This window comes from Clarias gariepinus, chromosome 11 (assembly GCF_024256425.1).
Source record: "Clarias gariepinus isolate MV-2021 ecotype Netherlands chromosome 11, CGAR_prim_01v2, whole genome shotgun sequence".
Classification (NCBI taxonomy): domain Eukaryota; kingdom Metazoa; phylum Chordata; class Actinopteri; order Siluriformes; family Clariidae; genus Clarias; species Clarias gariepinus.
Genome location: NC_071110.1, coordinates 9,464,063 through 9,491,965, shown reverse-complemented (window position 1 = coordinate 9,491,965; position 27,903 = coordinate 9,464,063). Strand labels below are relative to the sequence as shown.

The following is a 27,903-nucleotide window of genomic DNA, read 5'->3' as shown; positions in this document are numbered from 1 at the left end:
TCAGTGGAATTGTAATATTAATGTTTATAAAGATTTTATACAACTGAGTGCTTCCAGCTTTGTGGCAGCAGGTTGGGGAAGACCTATTTATGGGTGTGATGGTCAGGTATCCACAAACTTTTGATTATACAGTGTATGTTGAATTAGGGGCACTGGAGGCTCAGGTCAGCTCAAGGCTCTGGGCTGCTGACTGGAGGGTCGTAAGTTCGAGCCCTGTTACCGTTAGGTCCTGGAGCAAGGCCCTTAACCCCAACTGTCCGAATCTATATCCAGCCAATGAGATTAAGTGCCGGACCGTGTCTCAAGCCTGAACAAATTTGTTGTGACAGCCAGGAAGGGCACCAGATGTAAAACCTGTGCCTGATCTTGCAGATCAAAATACCCTGTTTATAAAAAAAAAACGAGAAAAAAGATCTTTATGTTGATTTAAACTGATTGATTGATATTTCTTTCTTGTATCATCAGTTGCCCTGTTATATCCTGTATCTATTAAAGCCACTCTATACACCTTTGGACTGTTGTGTGTATTTAGTCTGTAATGATTTTTGTCATATGCTTCATTTAAAAGAGACATTATTTATTTAGTCTAGATATCAGGAATTTCAGGTTTGTTTACAACAATGGGCACGTGGGAGGTTAATTCGAGGTAAGGTTAACGTTTACACGAGTTCAGGAAGGTTCTGATCATCAGCGCTGTAGTCACGTTTCACGCGAACGGCACGTGAAAGGGACGTGCAAAAACACAGCAGAGCAACGGGCCAATCAAAAGCTCTATTTTTGCCTCCCTCTGATTGGTCACAGCATGAAGACAGCAAATGGTCGCTACAATAATGGAACGGTTTGAAAACCATCACAGCTCCGCAGATGCATGTTTGTGCATTATTTATATATAAAATATTACTTGAAGCTACATAAAGGTCCAAATAGTTTATATACGAAGTGTTTGTCCACGTAACTACGGTTGTTAAATAGGTCTCTGACTTAGGGCTTTTTTTCCTTACTTCAACTGCTTCAACTGAAAAAAACAAAAAAGCTGGTTACGTCACTGCCCCGAACACTGTCCGGGCAGCGACCCAGGCCGCGCGAGGCGTTATTATTATTAGGACCCGCCCCTTTTGCTGTACGCAGATTACGCTGCTCCGGACTCCTGCGTAACAATACTAGTTTTGGGGGAAGAGCTTGAAACACACAGCGCGAGTATTTATTTGCCTGAACGTCTCGTTTGTGGGAACAAACGAGACCCAGACTCGGTGTTTATGTCGGGAAGTGGGGAAAACAGTTTGTTTTTCCATCAGTTTTTTTTTTGTATGAAGGCAGGTGTGTAGAGGTAAAGTACGTTGGGCTAGTTTAGCTAGCCGTGCTAGCCAGCGCGCATGTCGAGAGCAGCACGCGCGCTGCCGAAGTTCACTAGGAGCATCAAGGTCAGGAGATTTGATCAGCATTAATCCTGTTTTATACTGAACTGAAGAGCGGGATATGTGAGGATGAGTCGCAGAGACACACTGGTTCATCTGTTTGCCGGAGGGTGAGTGACATGACATTTATATTGTACACTTCATGTCTGTATAACTTTTAACCGTTTACAGGGCACTTAGAACTAGTACTAGTCGTGTACAGTATAGCTGGAAAGTGTACTCTCTAGTACAAATAATAAGAGGAATTTTATCTATCTATCTATCTATCTATCTATCTATCTATCTATCTATCTGTCTGTCTGTCTGGCCTGTTCAAGTAAGACCCTGGTTTGTTTGATTGTGCTAAATAACAAAACACTGTTATAAAAGTGTATTTTTCTCTATATAATTCCATATATTCTACACTAATGTACTTATCCTAGCGTTTCATTAGTGCTTGCATACCTTCAGTGTAGAAAGTTTTCTCAGTAGGTTTTCTTAGTAAGCTGTAGCCATGATCAGACTGCCTGCTTTAAGTGTCTGAAATGATGGCCTCCCAGGAATTCCTTTAAAACTCAACCAGCACAGATCTGTCTTCGCCACACAGGAAAGGTCAATGTGTATATGTATGTGTGTGTATGTATATGCTTACATAAAAAAACTTGTCAGTCTGTGTTAACAGGGAGGCTTTAGACGTCAAACTGGCAATTTGTGTTTTCTAATATGTCAGGTAGAACGAAAGTTATCATTACTGATATAATGTGTAAATTTTGCTAATACTGGAATTTTACATAAATATAGAACTTATTTTTATTTTTTTGTTCATAGAAACAACCGAAAAAAACATGATCATATGTATTTGTGTTTGTATAATTGGTTAATCCTGATTCCTATATATGTGTTTGTTTGTTTTTTTTTTACAAAAAAAAGGAAAAATGGTTAAAATGCTCTGGGTTTTAAGGGCTACCTATTAACCCAAACATGTGGCTCCAATGGCTTGGAGCAAGGTTTATAGGTGACTCCCAGCTGAGTTCCTGTAATGTGCAAATGGTGTTGGCGAATGATTGTGTGTAGAGTTCCCACAGTCAGATGCGCATCTTCTGCAAGTTGGCACCAAGTTATTTGTTGATTTTCAAGGATCAGGCGTTCTACTTGCTGACTATTAACTGTAGTTCGCTCCGACGGCCAAATAGGCCGTCATTTATTCAGGAACATAAGGCCTTCTTTACAACGTTTGTTTTACTGCGGCTAAGAGTCTCATCGTCATTTGTCAATTTTTCACGTTTTTTCATGAGACAAACCCCAGTTTGACTTAAAAAACACACACACAGAGACATACGCAGATTTGTATTTTGTCTGTATATTTCTATGTATGTCTTTCTGATTTTTCTACCATAAAAGTTAAGAACATTGAGGATTAGCGTAAATGAAGGTGAAATTGGAGTCTTTTTCTTCTTTTTTTTATTTGCCAAAAGCAAAAATATAGAAAACATGGAAAAACAAAAGATGGTTTTATTTAAAGTTCCATAACTTTCTCACTTTTTGTGCAATCCTGCCACCGTTTTATTCACATCGTACATTGAATATAAGTGATAATGCGTGATCCTCAATTTCATTTATCTTTGTGTTAAAAGATAGATAGATGGATAGATACGTCATTCATCCCCATGGGGAAATTCACAAAAAGATCTTAAAATGTTTTGTTACTTTACTGATTAATTAAATAAGTTACTAAATAAGTTCAGTTTAAATAAATCTGTGAAAGTGACAACAATGAAAATAATTAAGGTGGTATGGTCAGTTATGGACAAGACCTTAATTAAACGAATAAAATCAGCCATTGCCATGTCAATACTAAATATTATGACAAACATACTTTAGGAAACATTCACAAGAATGTTTGGACATGATTATTTTTACAATTCACAATTTGATTTGCTTTCTGAATAAATGTTTTTGAACAATAAAACCCAAGAAAAAAAACATAACACAAATGAGTATTAAAAAAAAAGCTGTTAAAGAAGTATGTTTTAATCTTAGTTTTCTTGTTGGATGTGGCATGGATAAACAAAACACACAATCGTCTTCAAGGTATTCTTTCATATCACCTAACCTTACTGTGAATTTGAATAGGATGTTTGTTTGTTTTTTGGACAAAATTTTCGAAGGTTTTCAATTTGTAAAGCACAGATTGAACATGAGTAAAGATAATTCAATAAATAACGACATCATGACCTGTTTGGTGTTGCGAAAGACCTCATAAAGAAATGACGTGAATAGCAAAAAGTACAACGGTCAGCAGCTAATGTAACTGCTGATTACAAAACTTGGCATAATGGACAAATGGAAAAGTCTGTCTTAGCTACATCTCTATGATGTTCACACAGGGCACATCACAGTCTGTAATACAAGCTGTCAGGTGGATAGACTCAAATCTTTCGACCCATCTTTCTCCAACGTTTGATAAAATGTTATGAGATGACCATAGAAAACACTCACCTGTATAGTTTGTCTCTTCATCATGGACTTTGCTGTGTTTCTTCACTACTTCCACCTTACGTGTACAAACGGATGTCAAAATGCATCCCAGGCTGGTGTGTGTGTTGTAACCGAATCGAATAGCAACATAAAATATGAGTGTGAAGCATGAGTGTGTTATTTTTGAACATAAAGTTAAAAATGTGTTGCAAAGTTTAGTATGGAAGAATCAATTGAGAGGAACTGATTTGTCCACTGAACAGCTATTAATAAAAAACGCTGTCAGTGATGACCAGGCTACTGATTAAATCATGTGAAACAGGATATGCTACACATACAGTGTAACCCTAAATAATAATATTAAATAGTAATATTCTGTATCTATGTGTAATATGAACACTTTGAACAAGTTTACTTGAAAAGGTGATTTCGAGCATAGGTTGTATAAAAGCTGAACAAAGCCTCGATGTCGCTCATAGGTTTTCTGAAGAGCGGTTTTAAAGCTCATATAGTTGCCATGAATGGGAAATCTAGCTATGGAGACCAAAATAGTTTTTTTGTAACAGGCAGCAAACATGTTTATTTCTGTTGTGGGGTGGGGCATTCTAACATGGGGGCCTGGATTGACTTCCTCACAGTGGCCATTTAAGGAACTGCACGTTTGGCATTTCCGCAATGGCTTAATTTTTCAGAATTGGAGGGGTGACCCTTGTAAAAACAGATATGAAAGCCAGCCAAATCAAAAACCAGAAAGTGAACCACAGTTTAGACTTTGACATCAGTGCTTCCTGTCTCCCTTAAAATTCGTGTGTATGCGCACGGCACGCATTGATCTCATCCTCTGAACTGAAAGTCCAGATAAAGTTGGACAGGACAAGCGGGTTGTTCTTGACCTTTTGACCAGATTGTCAATAATTTTATTTATAGTGTAAAGGTTGACTTTCTAATAGTTCTCTTCTTTGTGGTTATTGGTGTCTTGCAAACACCAACTATATCCGGAGAGTGTAGATACTCGCGTGTACTTTGAACCTATTACACGTGTTACTCAGGCACAGTACAAAGCAGTACAAAACTAGGTCTGGTTTCTCATTCAGTATTTACAAAAGTAAGCAATTTAACAAAACACATTGAAGAAGTTCTTTAATGAATTTCAGTTGAATAAAATTCAGTTAATTTCAATTATTTAACCAAGTAATATTGTCAGTAATATTGACCTAATGTACTTCTAGACTGTTGAAGATGCAAACTGCTCTCTGCATTGCATCATACATACATACATACATGCATACATACTTTAAGCCAAGCATAGTAATACAGTTTAGGATCTGGTTCCCCAGGTCAGTTCATTCAGAAAGGTGTAGCTATTGTAATGCGCTTGATATGTGGCATGTGATTGTGCTATAAGGAATTCAGTGTACTTAATGCAGCTCCTGAATGAATTGAAAGTAAAACTCTGTAATGTTTAGAAAGGCTTGGTCAAGTATTAGATTTTTAAGACTATTTAGTGTGTGAATTGGAGCTGTCTAAAAAAAAAAAACTACTTTTTTAAATAAACGAAGTACATAAAGGTAATGGTTGTATTGTTCTGCATGTTGAGCAACATCAGAAATCGACAGTAGGTTGTGTCACATGAGCTGTTGTAATGGCTTGTGGTTGATGAAAATATATTACCCTTTTAGATATTTACATGTCTTTCATCTGCTGTTCAGGATGAGGGTCCTGTTTGCAAATGGGAATTAAATTCCTGTGTTGCACTACTATATATTGCTCGTTTGATTTAAGTGTATGATAAGATATAATATTATTATAGCATGATGTTTTTAGCTATGCACGTCTGAATCCTGATGACATGAATCATTGTGGTTATTTTAATAAAATTGTGAATTTAAGAAATTTTAAGTAATATTTGGGTTGTAGGGATTGTAGGGATGGGACTTTGTTACATGTTTTTGTCGAAGTAAAAACTCCAGAATTTGGTAGTGACTAAAGGGTTTGTGTTGTGAAGAATACAGTGTCTGTGGTGTTGCTGGGAAGTCTGATGTTAAAAAAATAAAAATGGGCATTTATGTCTCAGCAGTTAACGTGGCTCAGTTTGTGTTGTATTGCCCTGTGGTAAGAATGATAATACCAGCTTTACACATTCCACATTCATACTTAATGACTACAGGCTTAACGTGTGCTCTTTGTTTTAATTCAATAATGAATAGATGTTATTTTAAGACAGTTGAGCGACTAGAGAGACAACCTACATTCCACTGCAAGAAACTGAGCAAAATGATGTAAAATAAAAATAAGCAGAGAAATAGGAGTGTGTTTAGGCCTAGGCGATTTAAATAATAATTGTAGGCAAATTTTCAGTAACGCTTATAAAACAAAAAAACGGAATATGTTCCTGCGCATGTTCTTGTGTCTTCACGCAAGAGCAGTGCAGTTAAACTAAAACATTAATTATACAAGAGCAATGTCAGAGCCTAAATACTTTGACCCAGCTTGTGAATCAAGTTCATTCATATTTTAAAAACTACATTTCTACACTACTCGATCAGTTAGCACCATAGTCTACTTTCATCACTTATCAGACAAGAACCACCCAGTGAAAGTCAGTGCTGATAAACTCTAACCATTTTTTTTTCTGCATGCCCACTAAACAGTAAACATGTTTTGTCAGATGTTTTTGACTGTTGCTGCATGTAATCCATAAAAAGTTGCTGGAATTTATGAAAACAGGATCACAATTAAATGGCACTTCTCTGAGGTATTTTAGCAAATTAGGACTCTCTTCCTTCGTTGCAATACTTTTTCTTCTACAATATATATTGTATGCAGGAATGTTCATCAAATGTCTTGAATTGCTCAATTAACAAACTTAAAATGATTGGGGTGATTTAGTGGGCATCTTTATAGAAAATAAATATAATAAAGTATAATAAAAACCCTGAAAAATGACTTTACCTTTTGCCATATTTGGGTTGTTTACACCATCAATTCACCCAAGTCAAGAATCTAATATGTTTTGATATTAACAATGAAAGTTGCTTTTTAACCTAAATTAAGTTTTTTTTTTGTATAAGTGCTGTCTGGCATCTAGAAATGATCCAGTTATGAGTTAGCATTTATTTACAGAATTTTATTTCATTTTAACCCGCTGTACAAACATGACTTGAATTTAAAATGTTTCTCAAAAGGGTCGAATAGACAAAGAAATGGCCCAGATTCATAAGATCACATGTTTTTATGGCTGTTTTGGGTTGCTTCTGTAACTAATAATACACATATTTTAAGTTCTGCATTTTTGTAACATTGTTCCCATACTCTGGGAGCAGTACAATTTACATGTTTTAAAAGTAATAATAACATTCTACATGATGTATCAGAAACCTCAAATGCACAATCATGACCAGAGTGGCAAAACCCGGACTCTAAAGTGCCTAAAGTGTGTGTTGTATTACTTGCCTCTGAGTCTACAATCTAATCATAACTTACTCTATTGCTTTTATTAAATGTTTGTTCAGTCCCACTTCTGAGCAGCCTAAGCAGTGACACTTTATATTAGCTCAGTCCATCAACTGCATTTCAGGTGCAAATCTAAAACTATTTTACTTGAAAATTCTGTAGAGCTGTGGACAGATTTTTAAGCAGGGTGTACAAACATACCTGGGTGACCTGCCACAGTGTACACACACTGTACGGGAGACACTGCCCTCCATCGCACCTCCTGTGTTGTGGCCATTGCACATTGCAAATAATGTATCATTCAGCCCTAAAGACAACATACAGAAACACATCATGGCTAGGAAACCATTTCATGGGGGCCTCGAAGTACCTACATACTATCAATTACATGTGTCGCATGACTTGCCTTTATAATATAAACTGTGATATATAACCTGGATCATGGACACACCGAAATCTACACCAAAATGCAAATCATATTACTGAACTTTGAAAATTTAATTTCCATTTCAAACTGAAAATTACGTACACGGTTGTAAATTAAAATCAAAGCTCAAACATAATTTTTTTAAAATACATTTTTAAAATGCAACTTTTAAAAAATTAGCAAGGGAATAGTAAGGAGACAAAAAATGTTGCATACCCTACTACCTATTGTTTAACCAATTAAGGGGTATGTTAATAGGCGGGTAATGAAAATTATATTGCACTACAGTTAATATTTGTATTGTGCTCCTGCAAGTGAAAATGAGTTTTTAGAAACCAGAACTAGTTGATCCAAACATAATATCCAGCTAAAGGCATGAGTCATAATGTGGGACAATTGAACATGGAGTGATTTTTAAATTTGTAAAGTTTTATTGCTTTTTCTCTCTTTGTGTAGATGTGGTGGTACGGTGGGAGCCATTTTGACGTGTCCATTGGAGGTGGTAAAGACGAGGCTGCAGTCTTCCGCCATACCGCTCTACATCTCCACTGTTCAGCTCAGCACGGTGAACGGCGCCGCCATGACCCGTGTGGCTACACCCGGACTCTTGCACTGCCTTAAGTGCGTATTATATCACTTCCCTCTCTGTCTACACTTACTTATTATTACTTACTCTATCACTTTTCATGTAAATTCTGTTCAGTCCCACTTCTGAGCATACTAAGCATTAGTGCTGCACTTGCTATTAACTCAATTGCATTCTAGGTGCAAACCTAACAAAGTATTTCATTCGAATTAATTTTCATTTGAAAATTTTGTAGGGCTGAAAATGTTCATCCAGCGACGTCATAGCATTTTTGTGAGGACTCCCCAGGGCTTTTTAACTGTCCTCCAAGTTCACTAGTTGAAGCTACTCCTTGGGAATGTCCTCGGGACAGACGGGTCGGTGCTTTTGTGGTTTATATGTAATATAACAAGCCAGATAATGAGAAAGGGAAAAAAAATAATATGAGGGAATGGCTGTTTCTAGCTGATATTAAATACATTTTGGTATTTGCTTTTATGGGAATATTTATGGGGAAAAAAAGCTATTCTAGGGGTAACAGTTGCTTTGCCTTTCATCACCCCTGGGTTTATTTATTTATTTATCCCCCCCCTCTTCTCTAGTCCTGTATTCCTTAGATAACTGAAAAGCTAAGATAGCACTGCTGTAAGATTTTGTAGTGGCTGTGAGTGCATCTTTTTTCCCTAGCCACAAGCTAAAAATCATATCCAAAGTCAAAAATCACACAGTATCAGCCTATTCTGCCAAAAATGTTACAAGAGAATGTTAGACCTCAAATCGCTCTTTAGCACGAGGTAGGACCCCAAATTAATGTCCCATTGCAAAATTTTGGCCCAAAGTCACCCCACATCACAACATTTTATTGTACTACTGGCTGGTTTTCATCATTAAAACTGTACTGCATTATTGTCTGATTTATTAAGACAGTTTTGCACTTAGCAGCAGGCTGCCTGTGACATTATAAGCGGAGTATGTATTCAAAGTCTACCAGGTTCACTTTTGCTGCGTGGCTATTGACTCCTAAGCTAGTTGGCAGAGCGATCAAATGCCGAAACACAACTCTGGACATGAACCCAGTCATCACATGAGAGAGAGTGAGTTGTAGTTGTGCAAGATGGCCTGGACGTACAGTTTGTTGTTAAATCTTGTTTATTTTGACTCAGATTAGACTTTGCTGTTATTTACATTCCATATTTAATCCTAGCTCCTCGCTCGTTCACTCCTTGTTTTTGTATGAAAGTCGGTTCTGTTCTTGGTCCCACACGTACACTTCACTCCCCCTGTTCCAGCCAATGCTTGTGCTTGTATTCTTTGGGTCTTTCTTTCCTGCAGCTGAGTTGGAATCCAAGCTGTCTAGTATACACCTTCAGTGTAAACAGTAAACGGTACTAAAGATAGGTTATCATACTGCAGCATTATGCAAGGTGGTTTAATCGAATTATGTTTACAGTGTAAGAGATGTAAGATATAACTAGTAATGAGACAGGATTTACAGCTCAAGGAAATATTCAGCCACGAAAGGCTGCAAGCTTCGTGCCTCTTTGCTCGTAACAAAAAAGCTGGTGGTTTTCTCCTTCTGAGCACTGAAAATAGCTGACGCTGTAAAGTTAACATGAGATTTCTTCAGGATTAACTCTTGTGTGTAAAGTTATAAACTGAAAGCTCGTGGTGTAACTATGCACATGGTTCAACTTGAAGAAATGTAAATATTGTATGAATATGTGCTCAGATTTGCATCTTTAGTTCAAGATAAAAAGATAGATATACTTTTTAACAGATGGGATTGAATAAGTTTAACTGTTGAGTTCACCTCATTTAATATAATCAGTAATTGTACTGTTATGTTCTAGCAGTAGTCTATATTTTAAAGAAGCATTTGCATTGTTAGACTTGTTCATCCTGGGAGCCTGTGTGATAAATAACGATATGTTAAATGTAAGGCAGTCCTGTTCAGCACAAGAAGATTGTTTCTTGCTAGATGGAGTTCTCGGGCATGTGTATGAAAATAGTGTAGTTTTGGTTAATCTTACACAGTCAGCCTCACCTTTTCATTCTGTTCTGGTGCTTCTGACCTGTTCTGTGTACTTGACTTGTCTGGAATTGACCGGACTAAGAGGCTAACACTTAAGCCAGGCAGACAAATAAAAAAGTAACTTTTATTGATCTTGTCTGTTGTGTTATCTCACTCAATTTAGATTTTAATCATTCTTCCCCTGCGGCCCAAACCCATGACCTCTATGTTTACACCACACGCAATGTGAGTGCTCGTGGTGCATGTTTAAACAAAACCCCTAAAGTGGTTAATTTTTATTGACAATTCAAATCAAGTTGTATTCAAACAAGATGGCCCAGTTCTTTAAGTACGGACAGAAAATGGTGAGAAGACAGGGAGTATGGTATTTCTGTCTCTCTCTCTGTGCGTGCACAGGCATATTGAGGTGACTTCATGCAAAACAGTGGAAAATCTGACCGTCGACCTGCTCACACTTAAAGACAGCAGAGTGAAATTTCAAACAAACCAGAAATCCATCCCATCATCCAGGAGCAAGATTGCTGGTCATTCCATTGGCTAACTGGGTACCAATCAAGCTAAAATTTAATCCTGATTATAAAGTTAGTCTGGAGCGACTGATTCAAGGCTAAATTAGGTTTAATCTGTAGAACATGCATCACTAATTGGCAGATCGCAGTTATGAACAGTTATGTGTCGGATTTATTAATCTACTTTAAAATAAACTACTTGATCAATGTAAACAAATACCTGCACCAATAGATATTAATCAACATTAATGAGCAAAACTAATTAAAAAACTTTTTTTACTGGGATTACTTAATATTTTTATAGCTTAAAAAATATTTGGAAAAAATTATTAGGCCACATTGGTTTGAATAAAATCTGTGTTTACTTGCAGTGATAGTCCCTAAGACAATTCTTTTCGCATTGGTAATGTACGCAGAGTTGAAAATTTATTGGACTTTTGAGGTTATAAATAAATATTGGCAAACATCATCTAAATGAGATCAATTATACCCTTATTATTATGTCGTTGCCAATAAATGTTAAGTACGTCCTGTTCAGGACAAGACGATTTTATCTCCCATCTTGGCAGTTCTCTGGCATGAGCTTGAGATAAAATGATAAAATCGGAATTAAATAAAGACTGTTTGACTTAAACTTTTGTTCTCTCACTCTCTCTCTCTTTTAGGATGATTTTGGAGAAGGAAGGCTCTCGTTCTTTGTTTCGAGGTCTTGGTCCTAATCTAGTAGGAGTTGCCCCGTCAAGGTAATTTTTCCCAGAGCTTGTCACAACAAGCATTTTTTTTTAAACTTTTTGACTTGTAACAATTTGTCATAGTTTAAAGCAGCAACACACTTTATAGCTTTTATAGCATACAGCCTTTTTTATCTCTCTGTATTCATCCTACAACTAATTAATATTTAATCAGTGGAAACTTGCAATGCGTGACACTACAGTGATTGAGTTTGTGAGAGTACAGACTACAGTGTTTCCAACAGGTCTGAACTATTCTTGTGGTGGTAGCCCTCAGACTGGCATTTTATTTATATTCATAGCATTAACATTTTGTTTTAGGATTGTGCAATATAGAGTGACGCATCCTTTTTTGCAGCACAACTCGTTTCCTGGAGAAAAGAAAACACTGGGAGCCACAAAACCCTTTTAAAATCTAAAATTAAGATACTGTGTGTGTATGTATATGTATATATTATATTTTTTTTTTTTTTTTTTACTTTTATGCTATTTATATAAAAAAAAACTATAGTGTGTTGCATTTATGAAATCAATGCACTGCTACGGTGAAAACGAAATCTTATTTCTGCAATCATCAAAAGCATTTTAGTTTAGGAGTGTCGATTTTTAATTACGTTATATTTAATTGTTTAAAATACTGCTCTTGCCTTCCAAACAACCCTGTAACCAGCGTCCTGACTCATGACTCCACCCATTGCTCAAAAAAATTGCATTTGAGTCTGTCTAGCGTCCTTGTTTTCAGTCAAATATGTTAACTGCAAGGTTTCAGGATTTTGCAGTAGCAGGAGAATAATAGGTCGGTTTAAAACGGCATTGCTGTTTCTGAAAGGATCTTACCCAAAGTAAATGACACTCTACTCTTACTTGCAGCCTAATTCTGTGATACCAATCCAATTTATTGGACATCTGTAATCAAAAATCTTCATGTACATACTGTACTTAAAACAAAAGAACTGCTTGAGGGCAACCTGAATAAAATTTAGCTAGGTGGATTTTAATAATCTGTTGAAGGAAATGAACTGAAACTCTCCTGATAGGAAAGAGAATTGATGTTGCAAAAGGAGTAAGCAGAAGGGAAGCGTTTGATCAGCAGTTTACAGCAGAATAATGCGGGGTGTGAATAGTTCTTTGTGGAGAATGATGTCGTTAGAGGTGATGTGTTCTTTGTGTGTGTAAGTGCAAACAAAATTGAAACTCAAAATCAAATGACTCAAATTATTAACACCTACCCCTTAATGAAACCGATCATGCAGGTTAACTGAGTAATGATGGTGTTAATAAGGGATTCACAGGTTGCCAAGAGTAAAGGACTGATGTCACAGCGCCAGTAGTAACCGTAGTACACTACGTATCTTGTGCTGTACATCATACACAGCCACTCATGTGTTTAAGCCTGAGGTTTACTGTGGTGCATTTAGAAGAAACCTGTATTTATAATGGCACACACACACACGCCCCCGCATACCTACATGCACATGATACGCCTCTTTAAGCGTAGCGGTTCTGCTGTCTTATCTTGAGTTATTAGATAAACATTCCTGTCTCGGAATCGACTGTTGCATAATAAGGCTAAATGTCATGAGATATGAAGCGGAAGATGTACGCATGGCTTGAGTGTTAAATTCAAGATTAGACACTCAAAATAAGTTTCCCTTCGGTTTAGAAGACGTCGTGTCTTTGATCCAGAATTTTATTAATCTTTTTATGACCTGATCAAATGTACTCAAAGATGTGAATTCTCAGATGTTCCAGAGTTGCATATCTAGAACATTTTAAACTAGTCTTGATTTGCAACATGGATGTTCATACTTAAACCTTTTGAAGATTTTTGATTTCTCACTGGTATAGTCAACATCCGTGCTTGCGTGTATTGTTTACTATAACACTGTGACCACGTGTGTGCGTCTAAAACATTTTTTCTGTCTGTATGTGTGTGTGTACAGCGTGCGTGTAACGTAAATTCAAGTCTCATTAGAGACGTTAAAGATCCATTTTATCACTCTGCTCAAGGCTCTGCCTGCTCACACACCCACCCCTCCTACTTTCACCTTCACAGACACACACACACACTCTTTCTCTCTGCTCTACACACAAACACTGCTCTGTCACGATTCTTTTCAAAGGTAAAGTGGAGATTAATTTGTTTTTTTTTACTTTACAGCAGTGATTTCGTTAGTGTGTTGCTCAATCGAGTGTCAGTAGAGAAATTTCTCGTTTATTTTTCTGATAAAACAGTGTTTTGTAAACAATGTGCGCGCGTATGTGTGAAAAGAGTGGGGGAAGAGTAACTGTGTAAGATGGGAAGAGAGGGGGGTTTACTTTAGATTTACATACACATACACAGCGCCTATGCACACAAACGGAGACACTTATCTGACGGGATTTTTTTTAACTTTTTTTTTTAAAGGTAACGTGCAGGTTAATTAGTTTTATTTTTACTTAATATTTTGTGTTAATTATTTTTATGTATTTATTTTTTGGGGCTATGGAATGAATATTTTTAGTTTCCATTATTTCTTACGGAAAAAATGTGACTTGGTTTACAGGGATTTATTTATGCTCGTAATCCAAGGTTCCACTGTACCTCATTTACATATGTACTCCATTTGTATTGAATTTTAACAGTAGACAATGGCCCCAAGAAGTAAATTTGACATGGGAACAAAATGCCAATAAGATTTGTCAGATGCAGAGTCACTCTTACACAACAATTCCTGACTTTCTTTTGTCGTGTGTGTGTGTTGCATCACACCTTGAAGATCCTGTTATGTCTGCTAAAATTATAGCTTACCTGTTTCGGATTAGTTTAGCAATGTTGAACACAGCCTAGTGTTTAAACAGCCATTTATTTGTCAAATTACCTCATGCACACATGTACGTGATACAGTACATTAAATCTTTGGATTTTAAATATGTACAAGAGTAAAAGAATTATCCGCACTCTGGTTATATAAAAAACTCTTTGCCGCACTGTCTTATCAGCACTTTCATTTCGATGCTACTGTCTCCCCAGTCACAGCTGTGCAGGTGTGAATGTGTTGCATCAGTTTAATTTTAACTGCCGTGCGAGCAAAACGGATGCCCCACTTGTGATTTACACAAAGTGTTAGCGTGGATCGTTTTTTGTGGTCTAAGGGGTGTACCTGTTGCTAAAACAACTCGCGGAAGAGCATAAATAAATCATTTTAGATATTCTGCAAAAATTTTGACTCTAAGGAAGTTGAAAGTTTCTTAAAGAGAATCATTACTGGTGACGAGACGTGGATTAATTACCATGAGCCTGAGAGTACGCGGCAAAGTTCAAGTGGGCTTTATTGTCACTTCAACCATATACGGTTAGTACAAAGAGTGTTGAAAAGCAAGGATATTATGTTTTTGTCTTTTCAAAAAAAAAATTATCGTACAGCAAGAGTGAAGATAATTTTACGCACTTGTAAAATCATATCTTATTACCTGCGGTAATTGGTACTTTAATCCGCTAACTTATAAATAGTGCAGGATCAATCTTGGGCTTTAAAATAAATTTTGACCAAACCAAAATATATATATGGTTTGTACTTTTTCATAATGGTTGGAGTCCAAAAGAGTATGCCTTGTTTAGTGTTCACATGGACAGCTTTGAGCTGGCACAACTCCTTATAAAAATCTTTCACATAGGTGACGGAACAAATGTGCTAAAATAATTACTAAATTGATTTTTTACACTGCACTGTTTACAGTGACGTTTAGCAGGTTCATCACTTCTGTAATCACAGGTCTCTAAAACACTGCCATCTAGGTTGCTGTTGGTGTAAATAAGGTAGATCATACCATCTCATATGCAAAGTTTAGTCAGTTTCTAAGTCATTTAAGGCTTGTGAAAAAGCTCTTTTTTTTTATTATATATTTTTTTTTTTACACAAGTACCCGATAAGTAAATATTTGTTACCTGATCGCTAATTAATGTTACATAATCTTATTATTATCTAAACATCTCCTGATCTTTTTCTAATCGTTTTCTGATTGTTATCTGATGAACATCTCCATTAAATGGTTCAGAGGGCCAAATGCTTATTTGCTGACTCATGTTTCTCCTGAAGTTGACATGGCAGTATGGCTATACTTCTGCATTAAGAGCTGTCAGGGAAATAAGTGCAGTGGACACAAGTGCATCGGAGCAGAATAAATTGTGTTTGTGCTTTAATTAGTGTCATTTTAAATGATAGATGGGTGTTTGTTCATCACGGGCACTTTGACTTTCTTTCCAGCTGAATTATAACTTGGTAGGAGAAGCAGGTACGCATTAAGACCGTGGCTATTAATGCACACGTGGCAGAAGAGTCAGTGTTAACCGGGGCATCAGTGTGTTTGTTTAGTGAAGCGATGTTTGGACTGAGCGCTGTCTAGGATAACATTGTCCATGTGCAGCTGTGTGCGTCTGCAGTGTTTTCCCAGCAATTATCGATCTCAGGATAATTGGTTTTGCTAAGAATTAAAAAGGGATCATTTGGATATTTTTTTCCCATTTTCAACGTGATAATCAGGAATTTCCAAAAGAACTGCCTGAACATTCACTAATCATGACCTCAAACACAAAATTCGATGTTTGCATATCATTTACATTAAGGTAATGTTTAATAACACCCTGCAAACTGTTTTTTTTGGTGTAAAATGGATTTTAGTCAATAGTGTTTAATAAATTTGCAATTTGTGGTAAACAATTAGTCCTACTCAACACAGCATTAGCCGAGTTTACAAACATCACAGTCGATTACGTACTTAAAAAATATGATTAATAGGTGTTCTATTACAGGAAAATAATAATAAAAAAAACGGGGAGCTGGAATAACTCATCCTGTAATTTGTGTAATTTTTTTTGTTTCAATTTTTTTTCATTATAAAACGAGTTGTATTATAACTGCTATGAAAGACTTTTCTTTGCACTCTTATTGCACTTGCATAATCCCAGCTTCAAGTTGGTGCTCATAATTTGTGTTTGCACAAGCTAACATATTTATCCTTTCATATTTCCAGGGCGATTTACTTTGCCACATACTCGACCACTAAGGAGCAAATGAACAGAATGCTGGAGCCTGACTCCGTACCGGTGCACGTGGTGTCCGCTAGCACAGCAGGTAAATTTCTCCTTTAAATTTTTCATTATTCATCTCGCACATTTACACACGCAGCACAAACCTCTACAGTAATGGACGCCTCGAGTTTAGTGTTATGGCCGCACTGTATCATTTATTATCCGCTTACCTTATTAAAGGTCATCGTTTGCCTCAGTAACCAAACTTAAAGGAAAAATCCACCCTGAACAACTTTTATATTCATTTCTAGAATTAATGATCTTCTTAGAAGCATGTGTTATATGGTAATTCAAGCCTGACTTTTTTAGTTTAAGTATTTTAATATTGGACCAGTGGAATCTAACACTCACTTTTTACTTAAAGACCAAGCAAAAACTTTAAACTTTATCATCTAAATACTTTTAATGCAAATCACTATTGATAAGTGTGCCATGTTTTAATCAGTTTGTATGATGCGAACAAACTAGACCCCTTCTTTTTCCTTACCTTGGCTATCTTGGCCCTTCATCTCTAGTATAAAACTCAGGGAGCAATCTGGACACACCAGACATGTCCTGGCTCAACAAAGTTATTTAAAGTAGTAAGCAGAACACCTTGTAAGTAAGATAAAGATCTTGTCATGTAAGTAAGATAAAGATCTTGCATAAAAGACTTTAGGCAGGGAAACAGAAATTGTGATTTCATAATTGTGATTTCCTGTGATTTAGCAGCTTTTTTTTAATGAGTGCACAACTTTACTTCCTTCTTTAATTTTATCTTGTTTGAGACTGCAGACATACAACAGTTTCTACTTCCTTACCCTTGTATATAACTACAATTGCATTACAAGAGGCAGTCAGCAGGTCTTAATTTTCAGGAGATAATAAAATATTAGTTGTTCTAAACTGTATTCTTTTATTGCTTTTTCACTGCAGGTATTAATTTATTTGCAGCTTTAGATTACATTTTCAAAATGATTTAAAGATTGCACGTAGATTTCATCTTCTCAAGGCTGTAGTAGTGCGGGAGATCTGTTTAACAATAATGCAGCGTCACATTGCTTCAAAATCCTCAAAAGGAGGCAACAGCAAGTGTCATTAGAGAGGTTCCTTGTTAAAGATTCCAGTTTGCCTGTGTGTGTGTCTGTGTGTGTCTGTGTGTGTCTGTGTGTGTCTGTGTGTGTCTGTGTGTGTCTGTGTGTGTCTGTGTGTGTCTGTGTGTGTGCATGCGCACGTTAATGTGCACGTTTGTTTTTTGTTTACTTTGTCAACCCTCTCTTGAAAATGTTTATGGATTAACTTTCTAAATAGTGAAAGGGGGGCGGGTCAGGTTATATACACGAAATTATAACTATGCCTCAAAACACTTCTGATTACTAATAATGGTAATAGATTTGCTTTTGTAGTTTGTAGTTCACATTTAGCTTGTTCTCTAAATCTGAAATCTGATTTCATTCACATCCAGGATTCACGGCTATCACGGCAACCAATCCAATCTGGCTAATCAAGACCCGAATGCAACTGGATGCGAGGTATTTTATTATATATGATGATAATTATATAATATGAACACATTATCATACTTTCTGTCATTATTTATTTTTCTTATTATTTATAATCTTTAGTATTAATCTTTATACTTATAATTTTATAATATGGTATACTATACCATATGATTACACTTTATACTCAGTCACATTTGGATTGGTCTAATTTACTCTGTCAGGAACCGCGGCGAGCAACAGATGAGTGCGCTGCAGTGTGTGCGGCGAGTCTATCAGACAGACGGTCTACGAGGGTTTTACAGAGGCATGTCCGCATCCTACGCCGGGATTTCAGAGACGGTTATCCACTTCGTGATCTACGAGAGCATCAAACGGCGTCTCCTGGAGACCAGAGCAGCTACTCGCATGGACCAAGAGAACGAGATGGCACGAGATCCATCCGACTTCATGCAAATGATGATGGCCGCTGCCACCTCCAAAACCTGTGCCACCTGTATAGCTTACCCTCACGGTAAGGAAAGATGTCTGGCCTTAACTTTTTTTGCTCAAATTGATTTGAAAGTGATTTGTAATGAAAGTGGGTAACAGTGTAGACTGGAAAAAGTCCTAACATTATTACTGGTATATTTAATGTATTAAATTTCACCTTACCAAATGATGATTAAACAGTTGCAACTTGTTTATTCTGTGCAGAGGTTGTGCGAACGCGGCTGAGGGAAGAAGGCACCAGGTACCGCTCGTTCTTGAATACAGTAAGCACGGTGTCCAGGGAGGAGGGGTTTAAAGCACTGTACCGTGGGCTCACCACCCACTTGGTGCGTCAGATCCCCAACACAGCCATCATGATGGCCACCTACGAGCTCGTCGTTTACCTTCTGGGCCACTAACTTCAGCCCGCTGACTTTTGACTGTTCGCCCTGACTTTCTCCCCCTGTTTGGGGGGGAGGGGCTTGGATTCGGAAAAAGCTGCTGCTTCAAGTGCCAATGAAAGACATGAAAGTGTTTTTTTCCGTGGAGAGGTTCCTCTTTTTTTCCCCAGGCTTATATTAAGCTGCTTCCAAAGGAGTCTCGTGTAAGACCCAACACACTTTAAGGTGCCTGAAGAAACACTTTAATCAGATCTTTGGATTAACAGTGCTTGTACACCTTTAACCAAAACGATCTCATTTTTTGAGAGTATTGTGCTTTTGTTTGTTTTGACAAGAAAGCCCGATGGTTACTCTTAGGCAAATGAAAAGTAGGAGATGGTTAAAAATGTGCAGGACCGTGCCGAAAAGCCATGTTCTCATTTGTCTGTGCTTAGACTCAGGGTCAAGCCGAAATTAAGAAAGACGCACTTAGATGCCATACAGAAGCAAGGGTGCTCCTGTTCCATCCCTGCAGTGCAGTGTGAGTTTAAAACAGGGTTGTTTGTGTGTTTGTACATATCTTCATGTTTTATGTTGTGGGCTTTTGTGAATTAATGGTTGCCTTTGCTTAATATATATTATTAACACATGAATGTACATGCAAATGTGACCAAAGTAAACTAAAGACGTTACTGAAGATGCAAAATTCGTCGAGTTGATTGTTCACTTTTATGTGGGAGAAAAAAAAAGAAAGTTTTGAAGCTATCACCAATAAATGTTACCATTTCTGCACACATTTTGATGTCAAGTACTTGAGACTTTATGGGTTGAAAACACTTAACCTCTGTACACCAAATTCATTCAGTCAGCCAAGTTATTGAGCACCTGATGTTTTATTTTGTACTAGATCCTCAAACTTAATGTATATGACAAGGAAGAAAAGTTGATAGTTTTCAGTTTAGCATTCCTTGCCTCAAAACACTCAAAAATGCAATTTGTACATATCCAGTCCCGTAAAATGATAACTATTATAAACTAATTAGTTTTACACTTAGAATTAAGGTTCTACCTGTGAGCCATACTTTCTACAAAAATCTAATGCTCGTGTGAAGCGAAAACAAATTTCGAGATATTAAGGATATTTTGCTATATATATTTTTTTTATCAAAAAGCAATCCTATTTAATTTATGCAAAATTGTTGCTGTATTTTTATTTATGCATCATTTACTATTTACATCACTCCAAACTTCCTCCCACATGAGAGTCCAGTGGTCATCCTTTTCAGTATTGTTTTACGTAAGTACACATACTGCCAAAATAAAATGTTCTAAAATTTTTACAATAAAAACATTTGCATTGATTATCGTGTTTCAGTCCTTTTTTGTGTGTTTTGTGTAGATATATCAAAACAACCACCAGTGTGGAGAACCTAAAGAGAAATCAGAGAAATCATGCACACTGGAGACTAAAAATGACTAAAATCTCTTAAAAATGAAACGTCCCTTTTAATGTTCAGTCCTGTGCTCTGTTCTGTGGTTGTTGTCTTGTGGAGTATTTCTGCAATTTTAAAAGGAAATGAAGATAACTAATAAACAAGTTAACTGACAATCAATTAATGTAACAACACTTAGAATGAATGCCTTGCACATTTTGTCACATTACAACCACAAACGTTTATTGGAATTTTATTTGATAGTCCAACACAGTGGCACATTATCGTGAAAGGAAAATAATAAATTGCTTTTAAAAATCTGAAAAGTGTGGCATGCATTTGTATTCAGCCCCCTTTACTCTGATACCCCTAACTAAAATCCAGTGAAACCAGGTGCCTTCATCTAATTAGTAACTAGAGTCCACCTGTGTGTAATTTAATCATAGTATAAATACTGCTGTTCTGTGAAACCTTCAGAGGTTTGTTAGAGAACAGTAGTGAGCAAAAAGCATTATGAAGCCCAATGAACACACCATACAGGTCAGGGATAAAGATGTGGAGAAGTTTAAAGCAGAGTTAGGTAATAAAAAAATATCCCCAGCTTTGAACATCTTACAAAGCACTATTCAATTAATCGTCTGAAAATAAACTGGATAAAGAGAGCATTAATCAGAGAAGCAACCAAGAGGCTCATGGTAACTTTAGAGAAGCTGCCGAGATCCAAATCTTAGGTAGGAGAATCTGCCCAGCAGGACACCTACAGTATTAGTTGTGGCCTTTATGAAGAAGTGGCAAAAAGAAAGTCTTAGTTGCAAGAAAGCCATAAGAAGTCCCATTTACGTTTTGTGACAAGGCAAATGCAGGCACTGTGATTGGTGGTTGAAGCATCATGTTGTGGGGAGGATGTTTTTCTTCAGCGGGGACAGGGAAGCTGGTCAGAGTTTATTCTCGTGATTATAGCAGGACGTTTGCAAAGAGAACTTATTGCAAGGACATGTTTCTCCTGCGACTTATGGGGAGAGCATCAAAGATTGAGATCGCTCTGTGGATGATAGGATCCTTTAAAGTAAAAAAAAAATAAATTGTTGAAAGACTTGAAAATTGCTGATTATTGACGCTCTCCATTCAATCCGATTGAGCTTGCGCAAGAATAATTGGCAAACATTTTACTCTTTAGATGTGCAAAGCTGGTAGAGACATACCTCAAAAGACTTACAGCTGTAATTGCAGTGGTGTTCTTCAAAGTTTTGACTTGGGTGGTAGGGTGGGGGTTTGAGGCCGAATACAATTGCACGCCACACATATATATATATATATATATTTTTTTTTTTTTTAATTCGAGAACCATTTTCCATTCCATTTTTTATCATTTTCCTTCCACTTCAAAATTATGTGCCACTTTGTGTTGCTTTATCACATAAAATCCCAATAAAATACATTAATGTGGAAAAGTTTAAGCGGTATGAATACTTTTGCAAGGCACTGTACCTAGAAATCAAACTGCTCATTATCATTCTACTGGCATAGCAATTTCTATGAGAAATTATATAGGGTAAGAAGAGAAATTTAAAACACCCTTAAAATTGCCCCACTGACCAAAACCATTCTGGATCTCTGGCTCTAATGGTCTCGGGTCATTTCTTTTTTCTCTACCGCATTGAGTGTGTGAGACAATCTGGCACATGGCCAGAAACACACGCCCGTGCATTACACAGACATAACTGTGGTGCCGCTATGCTCTAGAACAAGGACTCTAGTTTCATTTCTCCGTATGCTGTTGTGCCAAAGAAGGTAAGCTTAGTTTTGGTTATACAGTATACAGCGTACTGTGTATATCTAAACCCTTACCATGTTTAATTGGGATGTTTGGCTCAAAATGAGAACTGAAACTTTTGCATTTGCCCTTTATACGGAGGTGTTACTCATAAAAAGGCTGAGACTTTGGGTTTATTTGAACAAATATTCCCTCTCTGGTTGGTAGATGTCATATGCCGAGGGAAAGTTGGCTAATGGGTGTGAATTTTTGCAAGACCAAACATGGGGGAAAGTATGAGAACAGCAATTTAATGAATTTGCTTTATATGTCTTAATTTTTTTTTTCTTACTTTCTTTTTTTTAAGAAGAATTAGTTAGTCTAATGTGTATTGTTTTCACTTTAAATATAAAATTGTGTGTTTTTAGATTTTTTTCTGTTGTCTTTCCATCTCTCTGTCTTTACTGGCTGGAAAATCTTCCTATGAAGATCAGTTTTGTGCCTGAACGTCCTGGAGAAACCAGTTACTATTCCTTGTGGACACAACTACTGCATGAGCTGTATTAATGACTTCTGGTCAGGCTTGGGTCAGAACGCTATGTACAGCTGCCCTCAGTGCAGGGAGAAGTTTTCTCCAAGGCCTGCCCTGAAGAACAACACACTTTTGGTTGAAGTGATGGAGAAAATGATGAACGCTTCAGATCAGGCTGCTACTTCTGATCAAATCAACTTGTCATGCGTAAAAGTGGAGTATGATTTCTGCATCGGATCCAAAAACAAAGCAGAGATGTTCTTTTTGCAGTGTTCCTTCTGTGAGCTTTACCTCCAGCCTCACTATGAATTCCTCCTGCATTCACGGAACACAAACTAGTCACAGCATCTGCGCAAGCACAGAAGAACATCTGCTCTGATCATGGCAAACTGCTGGACATGTACTCTTGTGATGATCAACAGTGTATCTGGTACCTCTGCATGGTTGAGAGCCATAAAGACCACAAAACATCATCTGTGGAATCTGAGCGGATCAAACATCAGGTAGATACTACTTGAATTGACATCCCACATTTTTCATTAGGTTTTCGGTCTCTGTCCTAGGGATAACTAACAATACACGTTTACAGTAGGGCTTCAGGACTCATTCACACTAGTGACGGGAAGTTTAAATCGTTTTAGTGACTCTGTTCTTTAAATCTCGTTCATCGAAATAAACGAATCTTTTTTGAGTAATTTTGTTCATTTCGTTCTTTTGATAAGAAATTAAATAAAATGTTGCATTTTCAATAAAAAGACACCCAATATGTCTACATACACAAATTGTGGCTATAGTTCCAGTAATGAAAATATTACAATGCAGCTAAGGATATATTATAATAGACAGAATGAGTAGCTCACCTCTCATATCTTCCAGTCTGAGTCGTTCGTTCTTTTGAATCTATTGCACTGCATAGCGTCAAGGGAGTCAAGTGGGGAAAAGAACAAACAACTCGGAGTAGAAGAGTCATTGAAAAAGAATCGCTCAGTTCTGTTTCCTGTACATAACCTACAGAGGTTTTGCGATGATTTGCGCATGCGCGCCCAATAGAAAATGAACGAATCACTCTCCGAGACTACTCGTTTTTCTCGAGTCACATTAAAGATTCGTTCAAAAAGAACGAATCGTTCATGAATGAACTATCACTACTTCACACTTGATATTGAATCATTAACTCTCTTTCCTATGTTGTATAAATAAACTTATATGCTTGAACCTATTTGGTTTTATATATATATATATATATATATATATATATATATATATATATATATATAATCTGCCAAATTAAGCTCCTTTGCCATTGAAGGTAACTTATTGCTGATGTTGCTTCAAGTTACTATGAATGTGAACTGACTTCTCTAGGAGGCACTGGAAAGGACAAAATACACTGCCAACGGATGATTGATCAAAAAGGCCTATCTGAGCTAAACTGGGCTGTGAGATCTATTATGGTAAGAACCAATTAAAGTTGCAGTTGTACAAATACTGCTTTTACTGTTTTGACCACAACTTTCTACTCCTTTCAGGATTTTGTCAAGGCAACAGGGGAAGATGGTCAGAGGATGTTCACTGAGCTGATCCGCTCCATTGAGAGAAGATGCTCAGAGGTGAAAACGCTGATCAGAGCTCAGGAGAAGACCTAACTGAGTCGAGCTGAGGAAGTTCCTCAGCGGCTGGATTGCGAGCTCGCAGAGCTGAGGGCAAAAATGACTGAAATAGACCAGCTTTCAGCTACACACGATCACATCGAATTCATCAGGGTAACACACTGTAAAGTTTAACTACACCCAGGCTCTTGCCTCTTGATTTTTGGTCTCTTTAAGTAGCATTTATTCTTTTCTACAGAAACACAGCTTATTCTATTTCTTGCCCATATTTGAAGACCTGCCGTCCATAAGATGCCAACATCGTGAGTTTTCTGAGAACAATTCCATGTCTGCGCTCAAGGAACACATAGACGATGTCTGTCAACAAGAAGTAGCAAGAATAGCAAGAGAAGGTTTGTAGTAGTTAAATATCGATAAATATTAGACAGGCAATATGTAAGTATTCTATTTCTGTCATTTTTCTACCGAAAATATTGAACATACTCCCAATTTTTTTAGGCTTTTTATATACAAGGGCATATCAAAAAATAGTTTTGTAACACACCAATTGCACGCATAGTCACAGGGAGCACCGACTTTCATAAGTCAGTGTGCCAAAACTGTTTTGTCCTGTGTACATCGGGAGCTGTGTAGCTGGTGATATTCTGACAACGTGCATTACCACATTAGCTATTTTATCATAAACAGTGAGGTAGAACAAAGAGCGAACACAAAATTAAGCATGAAGCGAATCTGCTACAAAAACAAAACTAAAAACTAACTAAAAAACAAAGTGAGATGTCTATGTTAGAGTAATTCTGGTAGAGGAAAATAACAAAATTTTATTAGGTTTTATTTATATTGTGTTTTTAATTGTGTACATTAGCACAAAGCAGTGTCATCTGCCAGCCAAACAAAAACAAGTATATTCCGTCATCCATGTAACTGAATAAACATGCATGCTTAGTGTATAACTGCATGGTTTAATGTTCTTGTGGTGTTGTTTTTTTTCAGTTGTGAACATCCATGCTTTGGAGCCTCCAGAGCCAGAAACCAGAAAGGACTTTTTGCGCTGTGAGTATAAAAAAAAAGCAATGCTTAGTGATGACATAATACGAGGGGCGTTCAAGTCAAACTGGTGTTCGGACTGAAATTTCTTGTGAGTGTAGGCATAAACCGATTGACATTCCCAGAAGACTTCAAGAACAGTACAGTGATGAGACTGTTAGCCTGAGTAGCACATTTCACTGGTGCAAACATTAAAGAAGGCCGATATCTGTTAATGACGATCCTGTATATCCATGTGGAACACCTGATCCATTAAAATCAATGGGTAACTTGTTGCGAACTCTCTGTGGGAACTGTACACACAGTCATACATAAACAACATTTGCACATTACAGGAATTGGCTGGGAGTTATTTCACATCCCCTGTACAGTCCTGATCTCATTCGACGCCATTTCCACATGTTTGGGCCATTAAATGGATTCCTGGGAGGCCAGTGTTTCAGAAATGAAGCAGGCAATTCAATAATGGCTCTGGAGTACTGAGAAAACTTCTACGTTGATGGTATCCAAGCTCAAGTGAAACACTCAGCAGGGGATTACATAGAGAAATAAAGGTAGTTTTCAGTCACATAACTGTATGATGACATTCTTCACAATCAAGAGTTAGTCTTGGATGTCCCTCTTTATAATATTAATATTAATCTCATTAGTTCAAAGACAAGAACAAGACTATATGTAAAAATGTATGCTTTTGTTTCTGAAATTTTAATCAGATTTTTGCAAACTTCACATGGATCCAAACACAGTCCACTAAAACCTTCATCTCTCAGAAGGGGACAGGAAAGTGACTCGGGTTCTTGAGTAGTCAATTCACCTACTGGCATGTTTACATTTACATTTAGGCATATCCAGAGTGACTTACAAGTTGAGAGGAAACCAGAGAACCAGGAGGAGTCTGGAGCTATGTGATGCATTAGCATATGGCTCAGGATGTAAAAAGTCATGTAAAAAATTTCTTATTTGGACTTGAATTAACAGGTTATTTTACAGTTACAGTATGTCATGTATTTGTCATCTGATGGCCTGAATGGGTCCCCATAACGAACTGTCATTTTAAATATGATAGTTTAGTGGAAAATCGAATGTACATGATTTTCCCCTTACACCAAATGTAATTAATGAACTAGGACAAGTTTGCTTCTTTTATATTGCATTTTGAAACTAGATTATATGTCAATCATTTTTATATTTTTTTAATGCATGCCCAATTTACATTAGAATGTAAATTTGATATATTCATTTTTTTTCATTAATACTTACTAAAAACCAACTTGAAAAATGTAATGTATGACAATGTAATCATGATTAACTAAAAATGATTTTGCAATGAATAAATACAAAATGTATTAAAGTTTAAGTTTTAATGTACATCTTACCGTGGATTTTACAGTTACAAAGCAAAAAAAAGGGATTTAAGTTGTCCAAAATGACAGCTTTTACACAAGAACATTAAACTTTTTTTTTTTTTATGTTTAATGATCACATCAGTTTACAGATCATGTTAAACCACATCAAGTCTGTGTAACAGTGTAGAACTGGGATCTATAAAGGTGTTTACTACATTTTGTTTTATTTAATTTTATTCATATTTGTCACTATACCATGAAGCATTTAAAACAGGTCATGTACAGTAGGATGTCAGAAAAATAAATCAAAATATAGCCAGCAGGTGGCAGCATTAGTATAGCATCAATACAAACTGGGTAAGATTAGTACCTGGTTTTGTTGTTGAGACTTTTTTGTGCAGTTTTGTAGTTTTGTGTTGGCATTCTGTTAGTTAATTAGGGTTAATTAATAATGGGTCCAAAACAATTTGTGCAATATTACTCACCTGTTCTAGAACATACTAGACTTTAGAGTAATTACTTACTTGTTAAAATCAATTTTTATTTCTATAGGGTTAATTGTACAAATTCAAAACAAAATCTCATGCACCTTCTCTAAAGTATATTACATTCTTCTCTTTGGCAGGCTTAATTGAAACAGATTTTAATTATTTATTTGAGAAAGAAATACTAAATTATTGACCATATTGATTAAATAATAATAACAATATAATAATTTATTATTTTAATAATAATAATAATAATTAATGGTAAATAATAAAATGTTATGCACCTTATTTAGAATGCTCTACATGGTTTATCTCGGCAAGTTTTAATTTAACAGACTTTTATGTTAATAATAATAATAATAATAATAATAATACAAGCAGCCAAAGAAGAAGAAGAAGAAGAATACAACATTTAGCACATTTTATTTATAATGTTCAATGTTCTACACTCTTTACTTCGGCAAGTAATTTATTATTATTTATTTAGGTCAATTTTATAATAATAATAATAATAATAATAATAATAATAATAATAAAAATGTTTTACTCTTGTCACTCTTTTCACTGCACTTTATCGACGCCTTTTAAGAGTTCATTGCCACGAGTGCAGTACCGAGACTCGGGCAAAATGTTCCCAGTCGTTATTTTCCCGACTTGATTAAACAGTTGTATCTGACTCTGTTGTTTGCGATAACTTCAAAT

At 36.4% G+C, this 27,903-nt stretch overlaps 1 protein-coding gene and 1 pseudogene across 1 annotated transcript; both read left to right on the top strand.

The window, feature by feature from the left end:
* The first annotated feature begins 1,087 nt into the window (after positions 1 to 1,087).
* Positions 1,088 to 19,665, top strand: LOC128532923 (solute carrier family 25 member 36-A-like). Its single transcript, XM_053507068.1, has 7 exons — positions 1,088 to 1,525; positions 8,209 to 8,373; positions 11,524 to 11,601; positions 16,603 to 16,703; positions 18,105 to 18,171; positions 18,366 to 18,655; positions 18,838 to 19,665. The coding sequence occupies exons 1-7, from the start codon at positions 1,485 to 1,487 to the stop codon at positions 19,029 to 19,031; spliced, it is 936 nt and encodes a 311-aa protein (XP_053363043.1). The 5' UTR covers positions 1,088 to 1,484; the 3' UTR covers positions 19,032 to 19,665.
* Positions 19,666 to 22,639: 2,974 nt separating this feature from the next.
* LOC128533294 (E3 ubiquitin/ISG15 ligase TRIM25-like) lies at positions 22,640 to 26,296 on the top strand (annotated as a pseudogene).
* Positions 26,297 to 27,903: the final 1,607 nt, after the last annotated feature.

Excerpts from the sequence above, each read along its gene's own strand:
- LOC128532923 (XM_053507068.1), top strand. The coding sequence starts at position 1,485 with ATGAGTCGCAGAGACACACTGGTTCATCTGTTTGCCGGAGG. Across the intron at positions 8,374-11,523 it reads GGACTCTTGCACTGCCTTAA|GATGATTTTGGAGAAGGAAG; the intron begins GTGCGTATTATA and ends TCTCTCTTTTAG. Across the intron at positions 11,602-16,602 it reads GTAGGAGTTGCCCCGTCAAG|GGCGATTTACTTTGCCACAT; the intron begins GTAATTTTTCCC and ends TCATATTTCCAG.